The 15,082-nt window shown below is 42.1% G+C and overlaps 1 protein-coding gene and 1 long non-coding RNA gene across 2 annotated transcripts; one reads left to right on the top strand and one right to left on the bottom strand.

The window, feature by feature from the left end:
• Positions 1 to 1,797: 1,797 nt before the first annotated feature.
• Positions 1,798 to 3,535, bottom strand: LOC133485938 (uncharacterized). Its single transcript, XR_009790860.1, has 3 exons — positions 3,424 to 3,535; positions 2,977 to 3,322; positions 1,798 to 2,120 (listed from the first exon to the last, which is right to left on the bottom strand). It is a non-coding gene; the product is annotated as an uncharacterized LOC133485938 (long non-coding RNA).
• LOC133485936 (monocarboxylate transporter 9-like) lies at positions 3,185 to 14,477 on the top strand. The gene is made up of 6 exons (XM_061790378.1): positions 3,185 to 3,304; positions 4,647 to 4,898; positions 7,722 to 7,865; positions 9,467 to 9,562; positions 11,348 to 12,226; positions 13,028 to 14,477. Exons 2-6 carry the CDS (start codon positions 4,706 to 4,708, stop codon positions 13,213 to 13,215), a joined length of 1,500 nt encoding a protein of 499 aa, XP_061646362.1. The 5' UTR covers positions 3,185 to 3,304; positions 4,647 to 4,705; the 3' UTR covers positions 13,216 to 14,477.
• Positions 14,478 to 15,082: the final 605 nt, after the last annotated feature.

The following is a 15,082-nucleotide window of genomic DNA, read 5'->3' as shown; positions in this document are numbered from 1 at the left end:
AATTACATCACACATGATTTGAAAAAAAAAAAAAAAAAAAAAAAACGTGGCCACAGAGGCAAAATGTTATGAGATATCAGGCTATTTGCTTTGTAACGTTTACGCTATGCTGTTTATTTTATTTATTTATTTTTTATAGGACACCTATCAAGTGAAATTCAGCAACAAAGTAATTTATTTTTTATCTGCCTATTTCTGAAAATGGCAGCACGGTGGGCGACTGGTTAAAGCATCTGCCTCACAGTTCAGAGGACCTGTACCCCGCCTCCTGCCCGATGATAGCTGGGATAGGCTCCAGCACTTTCGTGTGCATGCATGCATGTTCATGACAATTAAAAAAATTATTCTTCTTCTTCTTCCCGCGACCCTAGTGAGGATAAGAGGTTCAGAAAATTGATGGATATTTCTGAAAACGTGTCTTTGAGCAAGCCATTCTGACTTTGATGTCACAAATTTACGAAAACCACCCCGAGTTGTTTTTGATTCCCCCCCCCCCCCCCCTCAATTATCATTAGCTGAGAGAAAAAAATGAATTAATCTCTCTCGTGTTACATTTGAGTTATTCCTGATATTCTGTATGTGTGAAACAGTTATTGAGTGTCTTACCATTAATATATTTTAAAGCATGATTTAACTTTTCAGAGGCTCAGAGATATTAGATTATTTTGATTGAAGGTCATGTGACCCTGGTAGGGGCCCTGATTGGTTCCTTGGACATCAAACCTTCTGATGTAAAGGAAAACAAGACCACTACAAATTGCTTTTTATGTCTGTAAATGTTTACCAGGGAGTCAAGCTATTTGTGACTTTGAACAACATTTTCGAATGCACTGATGGGTTACGTCTGGGGAAAAAAGGGAGTTATCAGTAAATGAAGTGTATGAAGTGCTGCCTACATGAGTGAAAATGCTTATCCCCACCCACACACACTCTTGGCTTCACTCCTCTAAGTAGAACCCCCCCCCCCCCCCCCGACCACCTACTTCCACCAAAATTGCTTTGAATATATTTAACTGCTTACTGTTAAAATGTTTCATGTGAAGTTGTTTCATGGTCCAAGTTGTGGAATCGTCGTTTTAAAATAATTTACAGCTACTTGCAATGTGACTTTGCACTTTTCCACAGCCTTAGTAAGGTCACAAAAAAAGCTAATCGTGAGGGAGTCGCATAGGAACTCAACCTGATGAAAGAAAGTGAACAAAGCCCCGCTGGGGGGGAGGGAGGGTGAGGGTGGGGAGGGAGATAAAATTCCTCAGGACCTTTGACGCTTCGAAGGCAGTGCTTTGCTGTATTTTCCCGAAAAGAATTTGGCCCTGTAATCCTCCTCCTGCCAGGAAAAGTGACAGGAGCAAGAAGTATTTGCGCTGTGCTCACACTGGCATTAAAGTGACATGTTGCCTTAGACCAGTTCCAACCAGATAGAGAGCATGTGCATGGGCGGCGGGCGTGGGGAATGATGTGCGGGAACCCGAGGAGGTGCTTAAAACACTAGAAGCGCCCGTCAATCATCAACAAAACATCAAAGGTAATACTGCTATGCTGTTATCCATAACAACAGCAAGGTTAGAAATAGCTGTACGTCCAATAGAAAGGATGGAAAAAAATATTACAGTATATAAAGATCTTGATTATATAACAATAACTATCATCATCCCAAACAAGTTTGCCCCAGTCACCAAGTATCAAGATGTGTTATCATCAAAGGTCAATAGATGTTCTTCCTTTGAGACAGATCATAAAGAAGATAAGTTAGTTTGGTCATCATGGCCTTGCCCCTGACAAGGAACCTCATCTAGCAGCATGATAGATCCTTTTACTCTTTAAAAGTCAACATGGTTACAGTTTAAACACATTTATACATATTAAAAACACTTATTACAATACACATTGAAACACATTGTAAACGTATTGGAAAACAAACAAACAAACTGATAGAAGAAACATTATTCATAGTGTTTGTGTGTTAGATATGTGCCTTTAAGAGGCGGTACCTGTTTAGGTGGCTTGTGACGTCAGAGAATCTGTGTGCAAGTTTCTGGGCGTGAGCGGTGGCTGAAAGCAGCAGCTGTGTGAGTGTCGGCCAAAATTTGAGGTCCGAGCAAGCTTTCAATAAAATGCCACTATAAAGGGAAGTAGAAAAAAAATTAAAATGGAGCAAATAAGGTACTGTAATGCCCTCACGCATGGGCAAGGAGAGCTACAGTCACCGATGCACCTTGAGCAGTTGATTGGACAGGACAAACAGTCATGAGAACACTCACAAGGAACTGTTGTAGGCCGCAACTCGCATACAGACGTTCAACGCCACTCCAGCTCCTGACATCACTCACAAATTACATTATGTACCATAAATAGACTTTATAAAACCTGTTAATTTCTTTACATTTGCTTTTACATTTTAAAAAAAATTATTATTATTATTATTTTTTTTAACCAAAAATCGTGTTGTTTTCCTTTATAACAAAAGCTACTTTGTTTTTTGGGGGCATAATGGCATTTCAATTAATTTTAATGTGACAAATTTATTTTGATATATGAGTAAACTGAGATATGATCTTGCAACAAATGTGAGTAGACCCCTAAGTGAGAATGTCTTTTTTTTTTTTTTTTTTTTTTTACTCCAATGTAGTGTACAGCTTGTACAACAGTGTAAATTTACTGTCCCCTCAAAAATAATGCAACAAAAGTGAGAACACCCCTAAGTGAGACTGTCAAAATGACTGTATATGTACGCCAATACACATTTATCTGTGTGAAGAGTTTCACTCCCCTCTTTATATTCCTCAGCTCGTGAGCCCCCTTTAACTTCCCAGCTTGCACATATACAAGTGCACTTCATGACTTAATATACATTTTAAAAAATGTATTTATTTATTTTCCCCTCACATTTTTGGGCTCCTATCAGGTAAATATAATTAATATTGAATAATGTATAAAAGAAGGCGTATGGCGTATAAAGAGCATCCGTGTGCTTACGGGTTGCGGAGCTCCTGCTGGCCGGCGAGAACAGCTTCGAACCGGTTTGCTCGCCGACCACAAAGCCGTCAGGAAAGAAGAAGAAGAAGGAGCAGGAGGAGGAGGAGGAGGTGGAGGCGCAGTGCGCTGATGCTCGGCGTCTGGTCGACACTTCTGCTACTAGACGTCACCAAAAATAACACCCGAGGTTTTTTGGGGGGGTGGGTGGGTGGGTGGGGGTCTCGCTACAAAGTCGCTTGTCGTTTTTCCATCCCGGAAGGTCCAGCCTACATGGAAAGTTGCCGTGGACGAGCGCGCATCAGCACCGCAGGCACAGGCTGCTGTTGAGGTGAGTGCCGCAGGGATTCTTGAACAAAAAAGGCAAAAAAAAAAAAAAAAAAAATAATATAAAATTAAAAAAAGCAGCCCAGCTCGTTTAAATATGCTCGTGTCTACCATGCTTGTTACCTGCGTTTGAAATAACCCTAACGGGAAGGTAGACGTGACAGCTGAACTGTTGTCGTTCCGTTGTAAACAAAGCGCGCCCTAACGCTGCTGCTGCTGCAGTGGTGCGTTGCACTTGCTCGCAAAAGTAGGGAGGCACTTTGGAAATCAATTCCTTGAAGGGCGTGAAACGGTAGAATTTGAAACCACAACCTTTGCGTAAAAAAACACCTATCGTGATTTGAAACCCTACCTTGGCGAGGAGCCCTATTTTGAAACCATAACCCTGCCTTGAAGTCTTAAATTTTCCACAAAATCCATAACACTGGCCTTGAAACGATGATTTGAAACCCTAAATTGACACCCAATCTCTGGTTAGCAACTCGGAAACACAAACCCTGTCTTGAAACCCTATTTTGGAACCCCTAACGCTGCCTTGAAACCCTACTTTAAAACCATAGTGTGAAGCTCTAATCCTGTTTTAAAACCTTAGTTTGAAACCCCAAACCTACCGTAAAACCCTAACACAGGCCTCTATACCCTAATTTTGAACCCACTCGAAACTGTAGCTCAGTTGGTAGAGTGGGTCTTCCACCGGACTGAAGGTTGGCAGTTCAAATCCTGGCATTGACTGTCCTCTGTTGAAATGTCCTTGGGCAAGGCACTGAACCCTAAATTACCTCCAGGTAGGCTTTGTAAATGAGAAACTGTTCTCAATGGCCTTATGGGGTTAACCAAAGGAAACTGTGACTGTGCTTTGAAACCCTAATCCTGTCTTGATTTAAGTTTTTATTGAAACTAATACGGGTGGGAATTAGTGTGGTTCTTTGTTTTGTGGAACGTTTCGAAGAATATTGCAATTCTGAGGGAGTACGTTTTGAACATCTACAAAATTAAACTGTTTAGTGAATGAAATTTCAATCAATGAATGTAAATGGAAGAAATGTTTTTTAAAAGTGTACTGCGTGCATGTTTTTGGCCCACCCTGCAGTATATTTTGTATAAAGAGGCTGCTGAGTCTAGATGAAGATGCTGGGGGATGGTGCCGTGTCACACAGCAGCGGGCCTTTCTTTCTATTTTTTTTTATTATTTACTTTCCCCTCCTCCAAGGTGTGCGTGCTTATAAGAACAAAAAGTGCACTGGCTTTGTGTTCAGAGGCGCATACAGGTGGCAGCCTCAGAGAGTGTGTGAATGTGTGTGCTTTGCGAAAGATGACAACTAAATAGACTTGTCGCCCGCTCCAAGGAACCCACCCCTTCCTCACCCGGCGGGCGAGCAGGAGCGGCAGCGGCAACATCGCCGACATGGCTTCCAAAGCGCTGGACGGCGGCTGGGGATGGGCCATCGTGGTGGCCTCCTTCCTGGCCCAGCTGCTGGCCTACGGTTCCCCGCAGTCGGTGGGCGTCCTCTACCCCGAGTGGCTGCACGCATTCCAGGAGGGCAAGGGCATGACGGCCTGGGTGGGCTCCCTGGTGGCCGGAGTGGGCCTCATTGCTAGTGAGTAGGAGACACTTGGACATCTTAACTCTACTCTGCGCAATCCAATACAAAGATAATCATGCTCAGTTTTCATTGGCGCTGTCTGTAATGCATTACTTTAACAATGCTGTGGTTGTGAGTGCTGTTTATGGTACTTTGCTTGCCTTATTTTGCTACATAAGTGGCAAAAAAAAGTACATAGAAGAAAAAAACCATCGTCACTATAATCAGTTCTTCACCACCACTATAATTAGGCTCAGAAATGAAAAAAAAAAAAAAAAAGCACACGTAAAGGACAATCAAAGCATTTTCACTCATGGCGGCACCACTTCATATGCTTGTCAATTAGTGTGCAGATCTGTGCATGTGGTGCGTGCAAATTAAATGAGCTTTCAAAGTTTATATAAGGTTTAATACACCAGTATGTAGAAGCTTTTTTAATACAAAAATATATTTTTACCCATGAATTTTCAAATGTAAATTTTTACCAAAAAAAAAAAGAAAACAAAAAAACATGTCAACATGTAGAATCAGTTATTTACGTCGATGACTGAACACAAAAATGAGTTGTAGTGGTTGCATGTTATACATTTGCAGCTCTAATTTTCTTTTCTTTTTAATTGTCATTTTTGCTCAAAATGGTAAAACGGGAAATTAAGAGTGCATTAAAGCACTTCATTATGTTGGACGCTGTCTGAGGAAAATAGGTTTGCTGAATGGGAAATTTGCAATTTAAATTAAAAATAGATATAACAACAACAACAAAAAATCACACTTTGTCATAGCTGTTAAAACAATCATAAGATAGTAAAGCAGCAGAAATCTGATCTTTGAAAAAAGCTGCCATCTCTGGCTCCATCTTGTGGCTCTAATTTGATATTCAGTACAATGAACCACCGCACCTGAGGGAAAAAAACAAGAGACAGAACGAGGTGTCAACCATTCGTCACGCACTCGTCGTGCGGTTTTTTCTTCAAGTTATGACTGTTTTAACAAATATGACAAAAAGTGATGTTTGTTTGTTTTTTTAATTGCAAACTCCCCTTTCAGCACTGTAGCTTGTCTATTGCGTGCTCTCTATATTGTGGCGCAGTACCTCGTTTTGTGCTTGGATGCCAATTATGATAGACCATAGATCACCAAGGAGTGGCTGCGCCCTCAAAGAGTAACAAAAAGATGTTTTGGCACTGCGTTTTATGCTTTGGCATCGTCATCTGCTGATATGCGCGATCCGCGATGCGATAATGCCCCCGCGCCACTAAAAAGTAGCGCACTAAAGCGTCACCTTTACACCTGACCTTGTTTCCAACCCCTTGTGATGTCGCTGATAAAGCAGATACTGAATTAAAACGATGGCGTTACGCTACAGGTGTTTTCTGCTGTGTTTGCAACACGGTGGAAAGCGAAAAAAGGGACGTCAGTCTGATGAGCACTTAGCGGCTCCCTGAGCTGAGCTGAGTTGCTCCTAATGATTTTAGATGGAAAAGCAAGCGCGAGTCATGCGAGCAGTGAATGTGAGAAAATGACATTCTACTCACACGACAGTGGCTCACATCCTAGGAGGAGAAGCACAAACGCAAATTAGAGTTTTGCATACTACAATGGAGCCGAAAGGAGAAAAGTGTGGTAATGTCATCACACAGTAAGCAGCCAAGGCTTAAAACCCCAAGTAAAATGATCTTAAAATAATCTTAAATAAATGCATGCTGCAACAATGTTAAATTGCTGGATTTTCAATATTACAAACAAACAAGTGATTATAATAAGTATAATGCAAAGTGGGCAACCTGGATCATAGCAGCATAACATTTGGTTCAATATTTTCTCGACAAACAGTTTACACAGTGCAAATTTCCTGAAGGTCAGATGTTTTGATGGTTGAAAAAAAAGTATTATGGTCTTTTATGACTATTACTATATACATTTATGTAACAAATACAAATGGATAAAAACAAAAAAATATATATGTATATTTTAAAAGCGCATTCCAGAATTGTTGTTCGTTGTTATTTTAGAATGTTTACATTTAATTACAATACATATATATTATATTCTAAATATTATGATATAGTTAGCACTCTCGATGTAAGCCTGCATGTGTTCGATCTGGTGCTCGCGACACAAATATACAGCAGCGTGCACGTTGAATTTCTCTTGAGTATCAATAACAGTATGAAATAATAACAATTAATACAAATCCCGAAATATTTAAAAATTTTGGCTAACGGGTTGATGAAACTAATTGTTCATTGGTGTGCAATTCACATAGAAATAGATTATTATACATTATAAATAGATTATTACAAAGCGTTGTTCTAAACACACACACACACAAAGGATACATACGTATATCTAGGATGCAATACAATTTTTCTCCAGTTCAGTAAATACTTAATGTGCTAAATAGCTTGAGGTCAAAGAATGCATCATCGGGGAAGGTTCATGGTGAGGAATAAGGGAAAATTCTGGTTCTAGATGCCTGGGACTATTCTCTTGATCCTCTCATCCGATTAATTCATGCTCAAAGACGAGATGGGACAGGTCTCGTGTGAGAGGGATTTTGTAGGAGTCACGTTCATTTGGACCCAAGTATTTATCCTCTTAAGTTAAAGAGGTACGCCCCATCTAAGAATGCTTACACTCTCTGCCAACCAAGACAGTCGTTTGCGTTGAATCGCTCTTGTTAGTATTCCGTTTAGTTGTAACATGAAGGCACCTGAAAGAAAAAATGACCCGTGGCCCACGGGGACTTTTCCCTTTGGCTTCTTCGGAGGGATCTGTCAGCACTTCTGAAAGGTTCCTTTTGCCTCTGTGATTAAACAGCATAAATTCTCTTTGCAGGTCCCGTGTGCAGCGCCTGCGTGGACAACTTCGGCGCTCGCCCCGTCACTATCTTCAGCGGCGTCATGGTGGCCGGCGGCCTGATGCTCAGTGCCTTCGCTCCCAATGTCCAGTTCCTCATCTTCTCCTATGGCATTGTCGTCGGTAAGGTGGTTCGGGGGGGGGGGGGCGGGGGTTAAAAAGGGAATGCCTTTCAAGTCAAGGCGGTCATATGAGTGGCCTAAGCTTCTTATCCTTTGAAATGCACGGGAATTTTAACAAGTTGGATAATCATCAGAAACATCCATCCGTTTGCTTCACCGCTTATCCTCACTCGGGTCGCGGGCTGCTGGAGCCTATAGCAGCCATCTTCAAGCGAGAGGCGGGGAACACCCTGAACCGGTCGCCAGCCAATCGCAGGGCGCATAGAAACAATCATTCGCACTCACATTCACACCTACGGGCAATTTAGAGTTTGCCAATGAATCTACCGTGCATGTTTTTGGGATGTGGGAGGAAACCGGAGTGCCTGGAGAAAACCCACCCAGCCACGGGGAGAACATGTAAACTCCACAAAAGCTGCGCCGGGATTTGAACCCTAGTCTTCAGCACTGTGAGGTTGATGTGCTAACCAGTCGTCCACCGTGCCGGCTTCATCAGAAACAGCATCTGTTATATAATGCAGGAGCTGATAACAGCTAATGATTATGAGCATCATGAAAAAAAAAAAAAGTTTGATATAACATCAGGGAGAGAAAAATAACATCCTTTTATTACCCTTTGCCATCTGTTATCTCAGTGCAGTGAAGTGCAGTACGAGAAATGCTGTAGTCAGCAGAGGAAGCGGTGGCCGAAGGTGGACGCCGTGCATATTTCAGTAGCCGTTTATTTATGGAAATGCCTCCTCATGCACGTGCGGCTTATTTACAGCACACTTTATGCTTTTGTGTGTGTGTGTGTTGCATAAGGTCCTGCACGCAGTGCCCCGTGTCTATGGATTTCACAAACAGGCAGAGACATACCGTACTCTCATGTACGTTTTAGAGCCTTTAAAATCAGTGAACGTTTAAAATCAGTGAGCCCCTATTGTTTTTGGATTCTGAAAATTAAAAAAAATCCCATAGGAAATAGAAATAATCCATACCAGCGTCAACTGTCGCCATTATAAAACTTTTCTATAAACTGTACATGCCATGTTTAAAGTCACATTTTAACATGAACTGTCACACAATTGTACAACCCCCCCCCCCCCCCAACACTAATTTTTACAATAGTAATATGGCAGAATGTTGCCATCATAAAACCTTTATGAAACTGTGTAGGCTTAAACAAATATCTAATGCCCGCGGGGGTAATATGGCGAATCGCATTATTGTAAGGAGAAATAAAAGTCAAAATTCAAACTGTCACCTACATAAAAGCCTTAATGAACTTTACAGGCTATATTTTGAGTAACATAATCACAGTATATTCTTGTTTCCTTCTCACATTCTTCTCTGAATGCCTGAACAAGAGACTCCTACTTTTGAAATGTGTCACCAAAAACCAAAAACATTTGAAATGTGTCACCAAAAACCCCAAAACTAAGCTAAGAAAAACCTGCCCCGTGAAACTTCAGGATGAGAGTGTTCAACTTAAATGGTTGCTCTGTCGCCCCTTTAAAAAAATAAATACATGTAATTTGCAATTGACATAATAGTGCTTTTCTTTACTAATAGAAATTCCTCTCATGTCTTTCCCTGTCCTCTTGTCTCCTCCTCACAAAGGTCTGGGTTGCGGTCTGGTCTACGCAGCCACCTTGACAATCACCTGTCAGTATTTTGACAAGAGACGCGGCCTTGCCCTCGGCATCGTCACCACAGGTACTGCCCCCGCCGCCTCTGAGCTCTATTGGTGCACAACAGTTCTCCATGTTTACTGCTTTCATGTATGCACCGCTGCTTGGGAACCGCACAAAACATATGAGCTAAGCATCTGCAGTGAAGAGTGTTCTGGGAAGTTTGGGAAGTGATGTGCGAGAAACAAGTGGGCAAGTTTGGCTGGCAATGCCAAGTGCAGTGATGATTTTTGAAAGGTTTGCAAAAATGCTAATTTGTCAAAAAATCCATTGCACGGGGTGGATTTAAGGACCGCAGTAACAGTTTCTATGGTGAGTTTCCATTACAACCTACTGTTTATTATGGTCTGCGTATCAGGCATCTGTAAAACAGTCACTTTTTGACAAGGCCAAACATCCAAAACGTGGATTGCCCGTCAAAGGAGCCGCACCCGCAGCTTCAAAATAGCCGATAATCGGTCGATGGGTGACGCCACGTGAACTCTGTCCACTTCCTGTATAAAGTCAACGTCCACACCCAGCAAACACAGGATGTTATGAAAGCTGCTGTGCTATCACAGTATTATTTTTTCATATTCATTTATCATCGTTATGGAATCTATTCGATCCTGTGGAATGAGGAATAGGTTGATGGTAATGCATATTGTTGCTGTCGGGTGTAACATAAACCCAGATTTGGTCAATTTTGTATTTCACAAATGTAAATCGTTGGTCGGAGTCCACGTGACGTGTGTCTGTTCTTTTTTTTTTTTTTTTTTTTTTTAACAAATTATTAACCAGTCTAAATAGACCAGTCTCTCTAATGATACAAGCACTAAGAAAAATAGGTTTTTCAAATTTCCTGAAAAATAGTTGGAGATGGGAGGATTCCGACTGACATCACCAATATGTAATTTGTGATTTTCACGTAACTTGATTAATAATAGTAAACAAACTTGTAACAATGTTGTTTGCTCATTTAGCAATTCTTTTCTTTTGGTTGCCTTGGTTTTATATATGTAAATGTGGTTTTATATATGTAAATATCTCCCATGCTGAAACAGCCATGCTTGAAGTCGCATTTCCAAAAGGTTATTGATGTTTTAAAATTTTAAGTCGTAACAGTACAGACCATCAAGAGAGGAATTCACAAATTTCAGGGCAGTCCAATGCAAATCTAATATGAACAAGATTTCTTAAACTTGTATAGAAGGAACTCAAAACCGGTTTTGTGGTAAAAAAAGAAATTTTGCATTAAAAGTGTGAAAATTACTCTAGAACGTTTTTTCTGAGAAACAATTATTACATTCTTCGAATGATAACTGCCAGTAAGTCAAATACATACTCATATCATTAAAACTGATTTTCAAAATGAAATTCAGGGGAGTATGGCTTTACTGTTATTGATTAAATTCTATGAAAATGACCCTTGTACTTCAGATAGAGGTGTACATATTAAATGACACACCTTGCAAGGGAATGTGTTTGAATGCGGGTCTTGTGTTTAGCACGTCTGCCTCACAGTCGAGAGGTCGCGGGTTCAAACCTCAGTTCAGTGTGACTGTGTGGTGTTGCATGTTCTCCCCCGTGCTTGCGAGGAGTTCCTCTTGGTAGTGTTAGGTTCATTAGAAACTCAATTGTCAATAGGGGTGAAATGTGAGTGTGAACTGTTGTTGATCGAAATGTGCCCCATGATTTGCTAGGGATCAGTCCAGTGCCAAAGTCAGACTGAATAGGTTCCAGTCACTTGCGGCCGTATTGAGGACAAGTGCTATATAGTAAAATGGTAAATGTATGGAAGGATGTCTTTGAATGCCCATCTCTCATTCAGGCACCAGCGTCGGAGCCTTCATCTTCGCCACGGCTCAGAACGAGCTCATCGTGCTGTACGGCCTGGACGGCTGCCTCCTGATCATCGGCGCGCTGGCGCTAAACCTCATGGCCTGCGCCGGCTTCATGAGGCCCCTCAACATGCCGGGGTACTACCTCAAACAGAAGGCGGCCCTGGAACGCAACACAGAGGGGCAGCTCTTCGAAAAGCACCAGCTGGACGACCTGAAGACGCCGTCGGGTTCTACGGCGTCCACTCAGGAGAAGAGTCTGATGGTGAAGGAGCTTCTCATCACCATCGACGGCATGGACGCCAACATTCAGGTGGAGAAGAAGAGGAGCAGCTTCCTGGCTCGGCTGGGCGTCATGAAAATCATCAAGAAAAAGAGGCAGGCTTCCTCCAAGTACATGACCTCTATGTATGAGATACTGCAGGACCAAGCCATGGTGGCCTTCTGCATTGGCGTCTTCCTGTTTAGCCTGGGAGCGTTTCCTCCTGTGCTCTTAATTGAGGACGTGGCACAGAGCCAGGGACTCATCGACGAAGTCAGTGTCATTCCTCTGGTCTCCATCGGAGCCATCGCAACATGCGTGGGCAAACTGGTCCTTGGTATGCTGGTGGACATCAGGTGGATCAACAGCATCTACTTGTACACCTTCACCATGTTTGCAGGAGGTGTCATGCTATTGCTCATCCCTGTCACTAAAAGCTACATGGGACTCCAGATCCTCTCCGCCATCTTGGGCTTCTTCTCGGGAAACTGGTCCATCACCTCGTACATTACCACCAAGATTGTCGGCTTGGACCGACTCACACAAGCCCACGGAATTGTCATGTTCTTTGGTGGATTTGGGATCATGCTGGGACCACCTGTTGTTGGTAAGTAGCATTTGCAGAAGGAGATGTACGTCAAACTGAGTGCCAGAACTGCCTTAGATTGGGTCTACTTCGCACATAGTGACAGAACTACAAAAGAATTAGACCCGCTTAACTACCTAAGAAATTGGAAAAGTGATAGAGCTACCAAAGAACTAGGCCACTTTGCACAAAGTGACTGAACCAATTGAGAATTTGCCTCGTGCTGTGCAAAGTAGTAGCTAAGAATTGGGTTCACTTTGTTAAGTGACACAACTACCTAAGAACTGCGTTCGCTTCGCATGTTACGGAACTACCTAAGAATTTGGCCCGCCTTGCAGGGTAACACAACTACCATGGAACTGGGCCCGCTTTGTGCAAAGTGACAGAACTACCTAAGAAAACATTGACTTTGCATGTGACAGAATTACCTAAAGAACTGAGTTCGCCTCATGAAACCTGACAGAAATACCTTAGAACAAGACCCGCTCCCTGCAAAGTGAACTACAAACCTGACCCGCTTCGCAAAAAGTGACAGAACTACCAAAAGAACTGATCTCCCAATATTGGGGCGATTCACATGTGATAGATCTGCCTAAGTTGCCAAAAGTAACAGAACTACCAAAGAACTAGGTCTGCCTTGCTCCAAATAACAGAAATACTGACGAAAACTAGGCTTGCTTTGTGGCGAATGGCAGGACTGGCTAAGAACTGTCATCTAAGAACCGGATTTGCTTTGCCTTAAGTGACAGAACTATCCAAGAACTAGGCCCGCTTCATGCGAACCAGTAATCCTTACTGTGTTTGTCTTTCATCACTTATTAGGTTGGTTCTTTGACTGGACGCAGTCTTACGACCTGGCGTTCTACTTCAGTGGGAGCTGCGTGTTGCTGGGAACGCTGGTTCTCTCCCTGCTCACACTGCCATGCTGGAATAGGAAACCCACGTCCGAGAACGACAGACCGGGCGTGCAGTACACCAGCAACTGCGACAAAGTGGCCTCTGTCGCGTGAATATGAGCACATAGGGTGAACGTGCCAACACTCCGGGCCCCATTGACTGCACTGCAAATGCTCTATCTGAAGGACCTCGGACTACAAGCACGGTTTGCCCTCATAACCGCTGCCAGGTGTACATGCACCAAGACACTTAACTGAGAAAATCCAGGCCTTTCCTCCAAAAACCATACCTGTATTTCTCAGGTTCACGCCAAACACACATTGCACATCAGTTGAAGGTACAACCCTGCTGTAGGGGTCGGTCCTCTTTTATAGCCTCATTTTACGAGGTGGTCCAAACAATAATCTTGTTAAATGGCCGTGTGCTGAAACTTGAATCCACTGCAAATGCACAAAAAACCCTGAAGAATTAAGAGTGAACTTTTAATAATCTTAACTTAAGCAACAAGTTTTGATTTGTTTTTGTATGTGCATCTGACATACACCTTGTACATTACAAAAGCATCAATGATAGTTAATTCCTGTCAACACGTAATGCCTGTTTGAACAATACACATGCCTTGCTTTATAGACATTTTACTTTTCAAGTTTTTTTACTTTTAGAACCAGGAATTCCACACCATGAGCTACACCTGCACAATCCAATAAGCTCCGACACAAGAGCTATGCCAAAAAGACAATGCTGTTTTGATTTGACACTGTCAAGAGGTATTCATTTAAGAATTCTCATTTTTCTGGTTGTATAACTTATTTTTACGACGCTGGAGTGTGCAGGTGTACCTAATGTACATCATTTTTTTTCTGGATCAGCAAGTAAAGCTGATGTTTTTCATTCTTTCATCTTTGCGGCATAACTATTTTGACCAGGCTGGGCCTTTTTTTCATGCCTTTTTTTGTATATGTTGTGTGTGTTAGTACTACAGTATAATGCACACACGTGCGCAGATTTGTGTATTGTGTGATATACTTTTGTATTAGCACTAGTTTGAAAAGTCTTACGTACTCCAGACTTTTATATGCACCTGGCTGTAGATTTGTAAGTCATGTTTTAAGTTAGAACTGTGTATGCGGAATCACACGTAGACTTGAGAAGCACGTGACTGTTGGTCAGGAGACCACTGAAAATACTTCCAGTAGCAGGTAAAGGTTGTTAAGTGTTTTGAGGGGGATTTCATGTCTGTGAACGCAGGACAGGGTGCAGAACCGATGCAACTGGCACTGACCTTGCATAGAGAAAGTTATGTCTGTTTTCTTACACTTGTTATTTCTAGTCTGTTATTTTGTGTGCGTTGTGCCAATAAATGGAGTTTGGAAGACATGAGTGTGTTTTGTATTTGCACTATACAGATACTAGTCAATCAATACAGCAGTTTGATTACTGTACAAACGTTCCTGACTGATGGATAGCACTCGACTTTACACCGATCTGATCGGCTTGATAGGTATCGGCCGATAATTTGCATTTTATGCTGATAGGCTTTAATGCCATGATTCGCCAATCGCTCCGCAAAAGACATTTAGTCCGTGTCGTGGTCAGTATATTTGAATCCAAAAGTTAGTCGTGTCTTTTGATGTACTATAAATAACTGACCGCCAAAGTTATTTAAAATAAACATGTCGGCGGTGTGGGACAGACGACACGTAATGCCCGGATCAGACTAAAAGACAAATTTGGTCTTTCACGATTGCACTGTCAGACTACTGCAATAAAATCTTGTATTCCGATACCACTGCATCCTGTCTATTACGAACACTGGGCTTTATCTTGTCAACTCAAACGTGACCGGATACACTCGTTACCATGGCGGCGACGATGACGACAATGGATCGCATTGTGTGTATTATGAGAAGAAAATGGGAAAAAATGTGTGCTGGTGGTCACTGGTGCTTGGGCAGGGCACATAGAAACAAACAACCATTC

The sequence above is a fragment of the Phyllopteryx taeniolatus genome, chromosome 11 (assembly GCF_024500385.1).
Source record: "Phyllopteryx taeniolatus isolate TA_2022b chromosome 11, UOR_Ptae_1.2, whole genome shotgun sequence".
Taxonomy (NCBI): Eukaryota; Metazoa; Chordata; class Actinopteri; order Syngnathiformes; family Syngnathidae; genus Phyllopteryx; species Phyllopteryx taeniolatus.
The sequence above is the reverse complement of the archived record's forward strand: the minus strand, read 5'-3'. Positions and strand labels throughout refer to the sequence as shown.

What these genes read in the sequence shown, in the direction of transcription:
- LOC133485936 (XM_061790378.1), top strand. Translation starts at nt 4,706, where the DNA reads ATGGCTTCCAAAGCGCTGGACGGCGGCTGGGGATGGGCCATCGTGGTG. An exon ending in CGGAGTGGGCCTCATTGCTA is followed by an intron (nt 4,899 to 7,721) that starts GTGAGTAGGAGA and finishes TTCTCTTTGCAG; the next exon opens with GTCCCGTGTGCAGCGCCTGC. An exon ending in CTCCTATGGCATTGTCGTCG is followed by an intron (nt 7,866 to 9,466) that starts GTAAGGTGGTTC and finishes CTCCTCACAAAG; the next exon opens with GTCTGGGTTGCGGTCTGGTC.